At 41.4% G+C, this 16,979-nt stretch overlaps 1 protein-coding gene across 8 annotated transcripts in view; it reads right to left on the bottom strand.

The window, feature by feature from the left end:
- Nucleotides 1-1,841: 1,841 nt before the first annotated feature.
- Nucleotides 1,842-16,979, bottom strand: part of phactr4a (phosphatase and actin regulator 4a) — a 35,051-nt gene continuing 19,913 nt past the window's right edge. For 3 of the 8 annotated variants that reach the window (XM_085149845.1, XM_085149844.1, XM_085149847.1), the window contains exons 7-16: nucleotides 15,581-15,949; nucleotides 12,594-12,725; nucleotides 11,513-12,089; nucleotides 10,798-11,030; nucleotides 7,398-7,557; nucleotides 7,095-7,150; nucleotides 5,016-5,077; nucleotides 4,771-4,908; nucleotides 4,202-4,278; nucleotides 1,848-4,057 (exon numbers count right to left, since the gene is read on the bottom strand). In XM_085149845.1, coding sequence (XP_085005971.1) covers nucleotides 4,042-4,057; nucleotides 4,202-4,278; nucleotides 4,771-4,908; nucleotides 5,016-5,077; nucleotides 7,095-7,150; nucleotides 7,398-7,557; nucleotides 10,798-11,030; nucleotides 11,513-12,089; nucleotides 12,594-12,725; nucleotides 15,581-15,949 — 1,820 coding nt within the window. In that variant the 3' untranslated portion in view covers nucleotides 1,848-4,041. Of the gene's footprint in view, nucleotides 4,058-4,201; nucleotides 4,279-4,770; nucleotides 4,909-5,015; nucleotides 5,078-7,094; nucleotides 7,151-7,397; nucleotides 7,558-10,797; nucleotides 11,031-11,512; nucleotides 12,090-12,593; nucleotides 12,726-15,580; nucleotides 15,950-16,979 lie in introns of all 8 variants that reach the window. The other 5 variants (XM_085149842.1, XM_085149843.1, XM_085149849.1 and 2 more) reach the window with 5 other exon arrangements.

Raw genomic sequence — 16,979 nt, 5'->3', positions numbered from 1 at the left:
TTCTGTCTGTAAATTGTTGCTCTGGGAATAAAAATAAATAAATGCTGTGGCAGTGTTGAGAGTGGAATAGTAAACTGAACCTGAAGATTTTTAGCTACTGCTGATTTAAGGTTAGCCTTCCCTCACAAAAGCAAGACATTGCTACTAGCCAGGGTGTGAGGCTCATTGACAGCAACACTCTGTGGCAGTGACAGCAAATACAAACTCAAGGTAATACCAAATCAGCAAATGACTATTATATTTTTGTGCTGAGTGATCAAATCATAGAGCAGCAGCACTGGTATCCAACAGCTAATACAGAGAATTCGGGCTAAAAGGCCAACAGAGTGGGTTCATGTGATTATTGGGGCTGCCACTGTAGACAGTATAAAAGTTGAATGCCTTAACACCAACACGATACGGTTTACTATGGCCACCAGGGGGCTGTGGTTACATAGGGCCGTATGTGAAAGATATATTGAAATGATTGGTTATGTCTGGCCTGAGTCTTCTGTCAGAGACAGATGAGCAAATCAAGAACTCAGTTAACTGCAACTATTCAGGCGTACTGAATATTGTATACATTAAATGACTTTGCACTTTCAATCTCAATACTGTGCAGTCATGATCAAAGAATGTGTGACAACAATGTGGTTTTCTGGAAGACTGAAAAAGATGAGTTTTTCTTTTAACTTATAACAACAATAACATCATCTTCTGCTGAGAAGATAACTCAATATGGAATAAGTATGTTTCTTTTTTTGAAAGGGACTGAAAATAGAGGGCACGTTCCTCCCATATTGGCTTCTCTTCATTTGCTCCCTGTTAAATTACAATTAAAATCCTTCTCCTCACATACAAAGTCTTGAATAATCAGCTCTTACCTTAAAGACCTCATAGTACTGTATCACCCCAATATGGGAGACAGACACACTCTCTACTTTTAAGATGTCTAAGCATATAGTTTGGGCTCGATCAGGTGACCCTGAATCATCCCTTAGTTACTTTGCAAAAAGGCCTAGGCTTCCCATGATGCAGCATGTTGAGTTTTTCTTCTTCACTCACCCTTTTTACTCCATATGTTTATAAACTTCTCTGCATTTAATCATTAGTTATTATTAATCTTTTCCACAGCATCTTTGTCCCGTCTTCCTCGAATTACCTCCAACCAGTCATAGCATATGGCCGCCCCTCCCTGAGCCAGGTTCTGCTGGAGGTTTCTTCCTGTTAAAAGAGAGTTTTTCTTTCCCACTGTCGCCAAAGTGCTTTCTCATTGCGGACTGTCTGATCATTGGGATTTATTTTACAGTATAATGTACCTTGATGTGATTGTTGCTGTGATTTTACACGTTATAAATAAATAAAGAACTGAACTGAATGTTCACAAGAGGTCTCTGTAGACCTTGAATTGGCATCCACAGCTCGCATCTTACAGGGTTGCTAATAGTATGGCATAAAGATTGCAAAACTAGCAACAGTTACAGAGCAAAAAAATAGTCAAAGATTAGTGCTCTGACTAATTTTTAATACATCTGGGTAGAATTATTGCAGAACAGTATGTGTGCTGCAATTAAACTAATACTTAAACATGATCTTACTAATATAATATCAGGGTTACAGTAAATATTCTTTCTTAATGAGAGATATATTCTCAACATTTGAAACGACTTGTGACCATGATCATGCTAATTAAACTTGCAAAGGAAATAACACCTACAGACTGATTATGGGATAACTCAGTTACAAGAAACTGCATTACATCTGAGACGCTCTGCAATCGCTTTGTTAGGAATACCAACAGCGTGTGCTGAGCGCATGGCCAGTGATGCATAGGTCCTTTGGGTCTGCTTGATTATTGTGTTTATACCTCCCAAGTCAGAGCAGGGACATTTGTGCACTATAGTCACACTAGGCAAAATAATGTGACTGTGTGGTGGTGCATACAAAGTCTTGAATAATCAGGCCCCATCTTACCTTAAAGACCTCATAGTACTGTATCACCTATATCAAAGCAACATCAACATGGATGGCAGGACCCAAGCAGAACATTGCTCAAAGCATCACACTGCCACTGTTGGCTTGCCTTCTTCCCATAGTGTATCCTGGTGCCAGGTTTTCCATCGGTAAGGGATACACATGGACCTGGCCATCCACTTACAAGGAAACATGATTAATCAGACCAGGGCACCTTCTTCCATTGCTCCATGGTCCAGTTCTGATGTAAACATGCCCAATGTTGGTGCTTTCGGTGTTGAAAGGTCTGCAGCTCCATACACAAAAAAACTGTGATGTCACACAGCTTGGCCCATGTCAAACTCGCCAAAATCCTTACGCCCGCTCATTTTTCCTGTTTCTAGCACGTCACTTCCTCCCTAATATATCCCACCCACTAACAGGTGCCATGATGAAGCGAAAATCAGTGTAATTCACTTCACCTGTCACAATGTTATGTCTGATCAGTGTATCCTGTGTACATGAAAACATTTACTGTTAAGTAGGATATACTGCTGTTTTTGTTGGAAACGAGATTTTTACTGTGTCAGTTCATTCTGACAATCACTCAGTATTTCTACTGTAGAATAGAGCCGCTACTGTGACTGTCTATTTACTACAAACTGCTATCACAGGTGTTATCACAGGTTAGAGAGACAAATAATTGTGTTTTGTCAAAGAGACATCAGCTGCACTTTTCTAAAGACAGATCCACCACTTGGAGGGAAGAAAATATTCTAATCATGGCTTAACTGTCTGTTGTCTTTAGGCTCAGATGGTGGTGACTTATTTATATACCACATCTTTATAACACTGCCCTCATCTGGTCATTCTAAAAGGCCATATCCCTCCCATTCACACATTTCTGCTTTATTTGCATCCATGTCATCAGCAGACAGAGGCATGAAGAGACTTAAATAATCTCAATGGACTGCATGACAAATCACATTTTATTTTCTGAGCGGATTGTACAGTTATTCAGTGTTGTTGGAAAACAGTTTAATGGTCTTTGTATCAAAAAAAAAAAAAAAAAAGTACCATTACTACTAGGAGATAATATCTGAGAAATACTTTAGAATTAAAACATGTCAGTGTTGCATGTCAGTAGTTTATAATACAAAGTAAATCAAATCTACACAATTGATCTATACAATAGCAGCCACCTATGGCATATACAAAGTACCATAAAACAGCCAGGAAAATAAAAATATGTACATTTTCATGCTGTGAATAATTCAGTTATAAACATAGTTTAATTAGGAGGTTCAAAAACTTTATAGTTTTCTATATACCTGATTAAGGAACATAAGGTGCCTTATTAAAAAATGATCTAGGGATATGTCCCATGAGAATCAACTACATGATCAGCAAAGTACAGTAAAATGCACACGTTAGGATATTATGTGTCACTGTCAGTAAGTATCAGTATGTTGTTGATTCAAACAAAGTGACGACTCAGTTGTAAAGAAGTCTTTCACATTTTGTCTGAGCCTTTCATTATTTTAGGTGTTTGATGATTTCAGTAGTAAGGCAGGTGCTGTGTGGCACCTTTGGGTACACTCAAATAAACCGTTTTTAAACTGGTCAGTTTAGTGGTACCATCAACAGTGCTAATATGAACTGCTTTGTGTGCACAGTCTTTCTGTTCTGGAAGAAAGGGAGAATATATTCATGAAGGCAAGGCATCGGGAAGAGATTTACCCCCTTCAAGGTCAGTCTCTGAGTCCCCAATACAACGGGGATGTTCGCACGTGGCGCTCGCCCTTTTTAGTGTTGGCACCGTGCGCCTCCAACATGGATGCACCGACAAACTCCTCCTTTCCTGAATTCCACAGTGTCAGATCTGCCTTAGACCTCACTGTGGGTGAACAGATGTGGCTCCTTAAGTCCTTGTTCCATTTAGTGACGCCGTCTTCAGCAGGTAAGCAGGCATGGATTTTAAAAAAGATATACATACATAAAATGGACCAAAGGGGACCACATATTCAGTTCGCAGTGAGAAGGGGGAGGTGGGGGTTTGTACCGCCTCGTTCCCCCCAGTTTAAGTGCTATACTGGTCGGCACGGAGAACTAAGGCCGATGAAACCTGGAGGAAAGAGAGGAAAAGTCAAGAGGTCAGTCTAGACGCTACACTCAAAAATAACAAATAGCACATAAAGAATTGATGTGCTGAATAAAGCTGAAAAACAGCTGGGATGAATGTTTAATGAGAGCTATATATGAGCCTGACCGGGTATAGATCCTGCTCTCTTCGTGGACCTCCATCTCTGAACTCTTGAATTCGTTGAGCTCCTTGCGGATAGCAGCCTGAGAAGAGGAGGAGACATGAAAGAGAGAGTGCTTCAGTGGGAACGGCTTTTATCCGTTTATAGTAGAGCACAGGAGAAGAAAGGCAGCAACGGATCAAAGCGTCATGTATTTTGATGATTCCTCAACTATTAATGCTCCACACACAACACACACACACACTTTTCGAACAAACTCAATCTGTATTTGATATCATGCCATATTCCAGTTTCCCCTCTCTCCCTAACATGCATTTTTTTCTGTTCCAACACATTTAATGAGCTTCACTTGGCTCGGTAATTCACCTGGTAAGTCTAAACCCAGCCATTATGCAGTACCTGTGCTGCATTCCAGGGATCCTTCTTTGATACCAAATCTGCTTGGAATGCAAATCCTCAGAGTGGTAAAATACTTGCAATGTTTAAGCTACACACTGCTAAGAAGCTCCAAACCACAAGAGGCCTGTTACGATAAAGAGAGGCATCAGATGTGTTAGAAGGTGAAGTCTCTCACCTTATCAGCAGGTGTTAGCTTCGTCCACGGCTTGTCTGCTCTGCGATCGTAGTCCTCAGCGTGGGTGCTTTCGACGTCCTCATGGAAACGCAGGATCTTCCTGGCTTGAAGCTCGGCCACTGTAGGTCTCTGAGACAGCTGATGGTAGGATGGACAAGGCTGCTGTCAGTTTCTTGGTCACAACCACAGCAGCAACAAAAACAAGCTGTCACATTAAAGATAAAGTCACTTTATTGTATCCTAACCTTTCTGGTGAGCCTCCGCTTGATCTCGCTTCTCTCCAGCCGTCGGTCCACTTCGTTCTTGGCTGTGGGGAGGAGAGCACATTCCATGAGAGAGGGAAACGCTACAGATAGATTTCACCTGAGCTGCTGTCGGCACGCTGCCCTCACTGGAATCTTTAATCACTGCCTGGCTCTGCACAAGGCACTGCATTGTTTTTAGCACGCTGAGGAGCATCAGTTCTGTAGAGTCATCTGAGGACAAGCGAGCTGCAGCGGGGCAGAATGAATCCTTGAAAACTTGCTGACAGATTCTGAGAACTATTAAACCTGGAATCCCACTCAGCATCACAGTGATGCTGCATCAGTGATCTACCACAGATAATCTGCTCCTCATAGTTCTTGTGTTTTAACATGTAAGCAATGGTTTCTTATTTCAGAAACCTGGGTTATATATTTGGTAATTCAGGCAAAAAATATAGAAGTGTTGAAATACTTGAGGGTAGCGGCTGACCTCAGTTTGTCCATCAGACGGCACTCACTCTACAACATCCCTGTTGGGAACAACCACCACAGGTTTGGGCCTGTGCTGAGTTCACTAGGCTCCGGGCATCGTTCCACTCTCTGGGTTCATTTAAGCTAACAGTGGTGATCAGGACAAGCAGTCACACAGAGGTATGAAGTTAACCCAGGGTTTCCCCTACACGTTCACATGAAGCCGTGGTGATGGTAGCATCTGACCAATCTTCCACAGATCCTATAGCTCGTCTTCCACAGGACAGGACTCCTGTGAGTCAGGAGCTCGCCAACATAAGAGTGAGTGAATCTAGATAACAAAAAGATACCCTAGGAATACTGACGTTGCTTCATAGTGCAGGCTTCTGATCCGAGCAGAGTGGAAACAAGTATTTAATTGTAAACTTGTGACAATAAGAGCAGATTATTTTAAACTGCAGTATCATCTTATCGTAGTTAAGGACTCATAAATATCTCAGTTTGTTTCGTTTGTCTGAATTTTTTTTTTTTAAATCAACAAATATCAGTATGTATGCCGGTTACAGAACATTGGTTTTCCAGCACCAGCAGTTGAAAATCCATCACTTTGATTTCAGGTTAATGGTTAAAAGGAATAACACACTGTGTACAGCTTCTGGAATTGTGCTGTGCAGCTGCACTGCACACGTTTCAGCTACTTCATTACTGCATGCGATTTCTCTCCCACTGCACAGATTCTGGATAACGAGGACAGGTTGTATTAAATTCTTAACAAAGAGTGGCGATTTGTACACAGTCCTTGGTAAGCTTGTTCAAATTTGTACTGCAACCCAGAGATTCGGGAACTACACAGGACAAGGCGTCAACCACAGAATGATGGGCTAATAACAGACAGGACAGCAATGCTCCATCTACATATTTTCATCTGAACTGAATGCAAAGTGTTATTTTTGTGAAGTAAACAGAGGGGGAAAAACATAAATTCAAATCAGAATTTAATTCATTTCCATCACATGTGGCAGCAACCCGAGATCCTTAATAAGTTCAGTATTTGCTGTGAGGCCTGAATTTGAATACCTCCGACAGTCTCTTAACTAAAGCAAAGCAGCAGCACTGACAGAGCTGCCTGGTGACTGACCGTAAAACAGATGGACTTGATATAGTAAATGTAGTGGCTGTGACTCATTAATCGCACGTGTTTGCTGCCATGTCTGGAAGGCAATGAGTAATTTAGACTCAACATCAATATGGACACCAAGCAGACATGCCGAGTTGAAGAGCCTAAAGGAACATTGGATAAATAACTGATTCAGGCTCTCTAACGTGCACTGGTGTATTTATTCAAGTCACACACAAACTTGTAATGAAGTGCTCTCAGACCCAATAATGTCCAGACTGCTGTGTGTTTAGTGACACCCGTGGTGCCTGAGGCAAAAAGGAAAAACATTTTACAGATGAGTGAATGACTAATGCTCTCTATTGATTTCAAAGATGAGGAAATAGAAAGTGGGCTTCTTAACATTACAACGCCGACGAATGAGATGCGAGTAAACACACAGCTGAATGGAGACGTGAAGGATGGAGAGAGCAATAAATGAATAGGCTCACCTGGAAGGATGTTCCTCTGCTCCAGCTCTTTTGCTGTGGGTCTCTGACTCAGCCGCCTGAGGGAAGACAATATTTCAGACTGAGCAGATTTTTCTTTGGCTACATTAGATAAATAGTGAAGAGTAGACAGGACAGTGAGAGAGGGTGTGTTTTGAAGAAGAAAGTGAAGTGCTGCAGATCTCACTCTACTTTTTGGAGTTTGCTGCATGTTAATGTGAAGCCAACTAAAAAATAAAACTACTCAGGCCCCATTTTTTCCCCCAAACTGTCTTAACTTTACTCTCGGTGCCTAAAAACCTTTACCGTGTCAGTGTGGTCCCGATCTTGTTCCTCAGTTCCTCCCACTGCTCCTTATTGTTCCAGCTCATGCCATCATTGTTATCCTGATTCTCCTTCTCTCGCTCTTGTCGCTCCAGTTTCAGCGCCAGCGTGTCCTTCCTCTTCACTCGACTCGCCAGCCCACCTGTTACACACAAGAGGCATGTTTATACATCCAACAACAACAACAACAACAACAACATGCCTACACCTGAATCATCTTTACACAGCTGAACATGGACATTTCAAAGAAGCTAATAAAGACCAAGTGCTTAAAGCTAAAGCTAGTAAGAGCTCAGAGCCAGTATCCTCGGTGTGAGAAGCAAAAGGATCAAAGCAGTTTCAAGGAAAATTATGGAGACCAGTTTCCCCAAAAAGATAATTTCCAATTACCTGGTGAATTTATGAACATGCTGGAAATCTCTGCAAGCAACAGATGATTTTTTTAAGTTTTTACAATTAATCATATTTTTTTTAATTTTGTGTGTGTGCAGGGCTTGCAAAATCGCTAGCCCGACGTCCTGGGGCTAGCGATTTTTCCAGTCGGGCTACCAAATTCTCTCTCTGCCCTGCCCGTCGGGCTATTGTAGGAAGGAAAAATATATGTCAATGCTTTTGCATTCTTTCGGAAATGTAGCTGGGTAATTATGTCATTAGCATCGGTGAGCCACTGTCAATATCTGACATATTGAAATTGCGTTTGAATTTGCTTTTTGCTTTCACTTTGCAATCGCGCGAACTGTGTATAGAGAGCGACAGCACTGATTGGTGAGTGATGATAATTTGCTCACCAATTCCTCTGACATCGTCTTATCAATCGTTAGCTTACTATGCAAACATGACAAGTGAAATCTCCCGCAGCAAGCTTAAACATGTGAGAGGTTGATCGCGCAGAGAATCGCTGAGCGTTATGTGAGTGCGTGTGTAAAAGCAGCAGGATATATATTTTAGTTCTGCTGAGCCAAATAAGACAGGTCAGGGTGAAGAAGTGACAGCCAAAGAAAAGCTTACCACAAAACGGAAAAGTTATGACAAATCAGACTATAAGGCAAAAAGAAAGTGCAGCTTTATGGTTTCATGGACAAACGAATTTCTGTGGCTGCAATATGACGAGCTAAATAACCAGGGCTGCACATAAGTGGTCCGCAGGTGCGCATTCGCTGTCAAAATAAAAGACGCGCACAAGATAAGAAGTTGCAACGCGTGTTTGCGTACATAAGATTTTCTGGAGGAGGACAGACATTTGTTTAGAACTCTTAAAGATGTCGAAGAAGCTCCTTTAAGCAGTTACTTTGGTGTTCCTCCACCTCCAAAGAAATGTCAGAAGGAGTCCGAACCACAAAAGAAGCGCGTATTCTCGGAAAAGTGGTTGCAGGAGGTGAGCTGGCTTCAAACAAATGATGAACGCACTGAGATGTGGTGCAGAATGTGCTGTCAAAATCCCACTCTAGCGGACAAAAACACTGCCTTTTATATGGACGCAAACGCGCGTTGCAACTTCTTATCTGGTGCGCGTCTTTTATTTTGACAGCGAATGCGCACATGCGGACCACTTTTGTGCACCCGTGTAAATAACATAATGTTCTGCCGGGTGTGTTGTTGGTTTTCCCTCGATTTCTGAGTCGACAAGCGCCTTTGTTACTGGGACCAGTAATTTTAAGAAAGGCCCCCATTAGAACCCATGAGAAATGCAAGAAATGCATTATTGCTCAGTCTGCAATATCTTTCCCAGAACAAACACCAATAGCAAATAACATACTAAAAAGAAACCTGAAAAATCTGTTTAGACCAGCGTACTATGTTGCAAAGAGTGAACTACCACTGGCACAATTTAGCAGTCTTTGCAAACTTCAAAAAGCAAATGTCCTCAATCTTGGTTCCACTTGCCTCTTACCGGTGACTTCAGTGGAAATTTCAAATTCAGGATCTGACACAGACTGATTCATGTCCTACACAGTTCTTACAAGTTCATAGAAATGTCTGTTCAATCAGAACCAAGTATTTGAGTTGATGATTGTAATTTTTATACAATGTTGTAATTTGTGTTTCAACAATTTTTTGATTAATGTTTTGTTTCCTTTACAATATTATACTTTAATGTATAATATTGTAACGGAAACAAAACATCAATCAAAAAAAATTGCTCTCTTTTTTATTCAGGCTACTTAAATTTATTTTGGGCTACCAAAAACTGAAGAGTCCCTGCCCGAAGGGCTACCAGGGATTTTGAAATTTTGCGAACCCTGGTGTGTGTGTGTGTGTGTGTGTGTGTGTGTGTGTGTGTGTGTGTGTGTGTGTGTATATATATATTTTTATTTTTTTACATTCTGTCAGTCAAAGTTCTTAGAAAGAAAATCTGAGGAATCTGAATCAGTGAAGAAAACTGTTATTGGTTCATCTGTACTGTAAGACATGAAGAAAAATCCAGTAACTTCTTCATGTTTCCTCAAATACAGTCAAGGTTGAAGCTGTCTTTAGAGGAAAAGCAAAAGCAGCAGACACCTCAGGAACACTAGAAATATGGACTAATGAGTAAGAATGCGGGAATTCTGGTTATAGTTGTAGCTTATTTTTTTTTAAAGAGGAAAAAAATAACTGGATGGTAACCGTGTGGGGTTAACACAGTGGATAGATGGAGAAGCTGTGGAAAATTTATTCAGAATTCAAGGAAACATCTAACCACATTTAATAGCTGGTTTGACCTTAATGAGATCATCATTAGTTTTAAAGCAGGAAACTGTGCCGGTGTGGTGAGTTAGAACGCAGAGTGAAAGCAAAGCAGCCAATCACAGCTCCGTGTATGTAAAAAGTCCTTGAAGACCACTAGAATAAACGGTGTGCAAAGCAAAGCATTCAGAAGAGAATATTAAAGGAAAAAAAAGACAGACTTTGTTTCATATACACTTTTTTCTTATGATTTTTCAAAGCCTTGATGTCTTTAGAATTGTTGTTGCCCGTAGAAAGTAAAAATAATGAACAGCCCTTTAGACCTCTGGCAGGTGGTGTGCAGACAAATCTACAAAGTGAGACAATTTTTTCCAAAAGAACAGAGCGTCACGAGGAAAGAAACTGGCAGAACGATTATTGACAGTCTTGTGTAAATTAGGAGATGCAGTCTTCCATCACTTTGAATGTTTTCAGTTATTATGCTTGAGGAACATTGAAACCATAAACCTGTCAGCTTTAAGATCGCGTAGTGCTTTAGGAAGTATTGCCCATTACACTGATATCATATCACATTCTTTGCTTTTATTGAAAACAACAATTTCCTGAAATGAAAGACACTAATTTGGCTGTGAGCCGAGGTGAAAACTATTTTCTATTCATCTTAATGTACTTAAAGATAAGTGGGATTTTTAAATGTCACTTTACAAGTGGAACTTACTTGGAGGGCCTTCCTCGTCTTCATCACTTTCTTCGTCTTCTCTGTACAGGATGGGGCCATCTGAGTCCGACTCCTCCTCGCTGTCTCCAGGGCCTCCACCCTCAGGGATGACGGACACTCTGGGGTCTCCAATCAAGCCTCTCCTGCTGCGGGGCTCTAGCTCTGGCTGGTTGGACGGCTTAGGGGTAAGTTTGCGCATCTCCTCTTCAATGTCAAAGTCATCGTCTTCTGGCCTGTGAAGGAACACAGCAGCTGTTAAAGAGCAATAAGCCCACCCTGTCACAAATCTGCACACTGCATTTGGGAGCAATTAGGTGGGGTGCTATTCCCTGGTGCGCAGCTGAGGCAATAAAACAGATGTTGTTTGCCTCCATCAAACAACATCTGTTTGTACCGATTTGTATAGAAGACTCAAAGGTGTTTAATTTTGATATAACAGTTTAGCCACACACTATGTTTGCAGCAGCTCATTCAAACTTTGAATAGTTTTATTATTACGATGTGGTTTAAGCACATTAACCCACATCAAACTATTCTGTCATTTGTCATTTCCAAAATAAAGCCAAATGTACCTCTTGATTTGTTATGCATCTGCATGTTCCAAATAGATGAATAAAAATAAAACGCAACAAAAACAACAACAAATGCTCCTGTGCCTACCCAGTGTTGGTCACTATATAATGAGTGCATAATGTGAAGCATATGGTGCACTTACAGCCTAAGTGGTTCGATGGTGACGGGGAGAGAGTGCCGTGAGTTACCCCCGACTTCTATGGGGATCACTGGTGGCATCTCAAACAGCTGTGAGTGGGCTCTATGGGAACCGTCTGGGTGTGGCTGAGGTGCACCGGGACTGGCCAGAGCCCTAGAGATGCGAACATGTAGAGGGAGGAGTGGAGGCTGGCTGGGTGGCTCGGTGGTTGGGCTCGGCGGGTTAATTTGCGTCGTGGGGATGGGACCTGTGGAGGGGATGCTGGGTGGCTGGAGCGACTGAACCCTGGGGGGAGATGGAGGTATGTGGGAGGGCGGTAAAAGCTGAGGCTCAGTGGAGGTCTCAGGAACTGCTCCATTTCTCTTCTCCTCTGTGTTATTTCCTTTCAGGACAGCAGGGGGCACCAGAACTGGGGTAGGGGAGGGCGCACGGGTGGCAGACTCTGGGGTCTGACTGGGAGGAGAAGGATCCACAGAAAGGTGCTTGATGACAGGGGTTGTCCTCTTTGGTGGGGTTGGCGGAGAGCGTTTGGTTGGTACCGGGACAACACCTACACCAGAGCCAGCCTGTGAAAGCTCTGCTGTTAAAAAGAGAATCAACAACAAGTCAGTACCTGTTATAAAGCATGATGACAACATATACAACCTATCATGAGCAGGTGAAGACGCACATTCAATCTGTAAATGAGTATGGTTAGTTTTATTAACAAAAATGAACAAAAAGCAAATCTGTCATTTTTAGTGAGGGAGAGATGCTCCTGTTAATTCAGAGCTGGCTGCTGAGTCAGTGGAGGGTAACGCAGGTATTAGCTGTATCAGCAGGCTTTTAATGAACATTCCAGTGCGATGAACACGCTTAGAGCATTTTGAGAATTAAATGCCCACCACATTTCCATGCAGAGCTTTTTTTTGCCATACATTAGCTGAGCTAAAAAACAGCTCCAACCACTACAAAAACACATGCGATGGAGGTCTGGGGTTAAATGAAGGTGAGGTATTCCCTGTTGTATGAAGTTTGTGGCTCTATTCCACCTCTCTCCAGGCTTTACTACAACAGACCGGGATTGTGGCGCCCCTCTGGGTACCTGAGCAGCACTGGCCAGGACTGTGACGCAGGTACAAGGGTAGAGAAAAGTAGAGGCCGAGCTCACTCTGGCGTCTCCAGCCGGTCCAGTAACAAGGCTGTCTGACCTTAGAGCCCCTGTTCAACGTGGAAGCTGGCAAAAATGAGTGGAGATGTCAGGGATAGGGCTGGGTTTACATTCCAAGTTGGGAGATGAATACGAGAGGGAGGGGGTTCAGATAATGGTTTCTTGGCTTTACTTTGCCAGAAGCAGAGTGTACATCCATCATTACACAGTAAACAACTTCTGTGGAAAATATCTCAGAGCAAAAGATAAGCACTTTCCTCGTTGCATTAAAAAAAAAAACAAAAAAAAAAACACTAAAGTGTGGTGTGGTAGACGTTCCTGACAGTTCAGGGAATTAAATCACAGGGAAATGATGTTTTTTCTCATTTTGGCTGGCCCATCTGCAGCAGCTACAATCACATATACATATCAGCTGGACTCACATAATATTATTATTATTATCATCATCATCATCATTATCATTGGCCTTCTTTAGCCTTTTTATTGCAGGTCTAAATTAAAACCCCAAATGTAAATATCAGTCTCAATTATTTACAGGGCAGCTGTGGCTACAACTGTAGCTGCCTCCACCCGTGTGTGAATGTGAGAGTGAATGAATAGTGGAACTGTACAGTGCTATATAGCGCTATATAAATGCAATCCATTATTATTATTATTATCATCATCATTAAATGCACAATACTGGTCATTAAATGATTTACACATCACACAGCATAGTTTTTAATATAACACAGCCTTAAAACGTTTAGAAGTAGGAACAGAAATGAAAACTGAAAACAGAAGATGAGACCTTTTCGTTATCACAATCATATATTGCAGTAACGTGCAGCGCTTGACAAAAGGCAGTGGAATGCGTCACTGCCACAGAGAATCAGCAAGTTTCAGATACGGTGCTGTAAACAGGAGCAGCTGTGGCATGCTGGGACAAAGAGATAAATACTAAAAGCCAATCCTTTTTTTTTTTCCATAAATCTGCCTTGCGGTGCAATACTGCTAATGCTGCATAAAAGGAGCAAGCTCGTGCGTGTCTCCTCGACTGAGAGTGGCGGAAACACCGAAACTTCACAACTGGTGACATACTGGAAAGCGCACACATCAGTGACATCCGTGAACAAGTACGGATATTCTGTATATCAGGATTAGATCATGTTCAAATGGTGAAGTAAAAGCAGCACATTTACAACTTCAAATCCACTAAAGAGCAATTCTACTACTGTGGGCTTTTAATACTTTTAATGAGGTCTGAAACACTTGTATCTTTTAATTGCATATATCACTACGTGAACTATCTTAATTGCCCCTTGGGGACAAATGAAGTCTTTCTGATTCTGAACTATGTGAGCCCATTGGCCAATAACAAAAGCTGACTGTAGTAAGGGTTAGCAAACATGGAGGTTTGGGTTAGAGCTGCTCTGACTTAGAAAATACATTAACAACAATCATCTGCTGATGTAAAGCATGCCTCAACAAAGAGAGAAATTAGCTGGAAAAGGTTGAAGTCATCAGTCTACATTCAGCCCATTGAAATATGTCTATAAATGGAGACAACTTAGTTCTGTGGTCATTCTCTTATTAGTGGGATGAAGCACAAAGCTGATCTGTGACCTCAGAACAACAACTAAAGATGTAAAGGAATCATTTGAGTTAACTAACATGTCTGTTCGTGACTGCATGCAGAGCCCTGATCAGGCATTGTTTTGTGTTTGTGTGATCCTGAATGTCAAAGTCAAGCTGGCAACAAGAATGACCTTGACAAACAACAGTCAGTGTTTGGATGAGCATGTGATTACTATGAGACAGTTTTCCTTATTTGTAGCTCTCTGTTGCAGCAAGATGTTTGGTTCTAGGCTGGCCTGGCGAAGTGCTTAGCTAACCTTTTCTGTAAGGACCAAAACAGAAAGAAAGAAAGGGGGAAAAAAGCACTTCTATCTACTTATATGGACTATTTTCTATGGACTATTTTTACTTGCACATTACTTTTCTCAGTTTATACATATATTAAAAAATACCTATACTTTAATCTTAATAACTGTACAGAACTCTGTTTTGTAACCATTTTCCATGATGTAAATATTTTCTTCTGTAAACGTTGTGTATGTTTCTGTTCTATTTGTATACGTGCTTTTATTCTGCTGCTGTTACAACCAAATTTCTCCTTGTGGGACAATTAAAGGATTATTCTATTCAATTCTTTCAGATAGAGAATTCAAAGACATTGTGATTCTAATAGTCAAACCTGCAAAATCTAAATATGAAACAAAGTCATAATCACGCTGTTATTCATATACAAGTCACTGTACAAGGCCTTTTTTCACAGCATCTATTTTGACGTGAACTACAGTTGTAATAATGACTTTAATGACAGATCGGTTCTATGAAGGCAGAGCCTTTACTATGGTAAATAGTATTTACCTAATGTTCCATGTAAATATGACGAATTAAACAAAGACTTTGCAAACATTTCCTTTCTAACAGCAAAAAAACAAAACAGACTTGGGCCCCGTCCTATTCCAAGTAACTAAAACTGTCCAGCACCATGTATTTGCTGAAGTCTGTAGAAAGACTTATCTGGTCATGTATAACATACCTTTCCCATAAACAACGAGGGAAAAACTCTGAAACACTCACTGATCTCCTGAGTTTGACCTGTGACCTAAGGAACAATGTCCACCTGCACCTGCTTTTCTATTAGAAAATGTTTCCATTATTCTATTTTTCCACCAGAATTACCACTACTACAGTCAGCGACAATTTAAACCCAGCATTGAAATGTCATTTAACAGCCTCTTTTTCTATAAAACCAAAACATCTTCCCTCTGTTGTCTTTGTACTTGCTCCTAAAAAGGCCATTTTGGGATTTTGTTTGATGAATCCTGTAAAAACAAACAATGTAAAACTGCAGAAGCAGGCAACAAACTCACCAAGCAGTGCAGGGTTACTGTTGCGGTTGGTGGGTTTGGGTGGGGGGACAGGAGGTTGTTTGGCATGGGGAGGAATGGGGGGCGGTATGTCAGTGTCAGTTGAGGAAGCAGCAATGAGGGAAGGTCGGGAAGCGTCATCTATAATTAGGGACACCGTCCTTGGGGGTTTGGCTATAGATACAGCAGCAGAGCAGGACGAAGAGGAAGACGAAGAGGATGAAGACGAGGAGGGGGTCGGACTCCTGGTGGACTCATAGATAGGACTAGCAAGGAACTTGGGGGGGAGCAAAGCTTGTTTGGGTGGGAGAGGCAACTGCTGTGAGTCCTGTGTTGGAGGAGTGTCAGGGGTGAAGCGGACACCAGCGGACTCTACAGAGGGGGTAGACACACACACACACACAAACACACGCACACACACACACATTAAAGACAAGGTCACAATAAGCTGCTGCATAAACACAAAATGCTGCTGCATAAACAGGAAACATGAAAGGGAACGCTGAAGGAGAAGCTGATGCCCGAGTCAGGCTTATAAAATAATAGAGCTTAACCAGAGGGAGGGCAGCTCGGATCAAGGTTCTGCGATTATTAGAGGATGAGAGACAACATGAATCACATAATGTAAAAATCACACACAGCAGACAAGGAGGATCAAAGATGCACAGAGGGGTCTTAATGATTTGTTTTCCCGCTTTTCGTGTTCACCTAGATTCATGTCTCTAAGCTCAGCGGTTCATCTTCATTAGCCCATCAAAATGAAGGTTTAGTCATTTACTAAAAATGCCTTTGCAACACCATCAGGACACTGATTAGCAGCGGTTACATCATAACTAAGCATCCACTGATTAAGAAAACAGGCACAGACACAAGAAATTACATCGCAGATTCAAATTGGTTTCATCAACTAAACAGATACGACAGCAAATTTGAATTGCCATCATATCTGTTGGTCGATAACAAAATATCAACCAACAGATAATTTAACTTGCAGACAAAAATGCTTCGATTACAATAAACTGCCTTGGTATTAGTCCACTTGAAACATTTAAGTCACTACAAGCTTAGTAAGTAACTCCTTTTCCCTACATGAAATGCAGATACAGTGGCTCTGGAAGTGCCACTACACTGATGCAGAAGCAAAAAGTTGTTTAAGATGAAATAAGGCTGGGTGAAGCAAAAATCATTGTTCTTACACAATATGGAAAACTTACGGCTTGTGAAATCCAGACATGTGCTACACACACTACTGCACTCCCAACAACTACTCACTCACAGGCCTACAGGGGTTATTCAATTTAAAACAATTAATTAAAAAAAAAAAATCAGTGCCTACAACGTGAATCAGCTGTCTTTTGTACAATAACTTTAGTATATTTAAAAAAAGGCAGGCAAAACTTCA

Source organism: Neolamprologus multifasciatus, chromosome 22 (assembly GCF_963576455.1).
Source record: "Neolamprologus multifasciatus chromosome 22, fNeoMul1.2, whole genome shotgun sequence".
In the NCBI taxonomy this organism is placed as follows: Eukaryota; Metazoa; Chordata; class Actinopteri; order Cichliformes; family Cichlidae; genus Neolamprologus; species Neolamprologus multifasciatus.
Note: the sequence above shows the minus strand (reverse complement) of the source record. Positions and strands in the feature narration are given on the sequence as shown.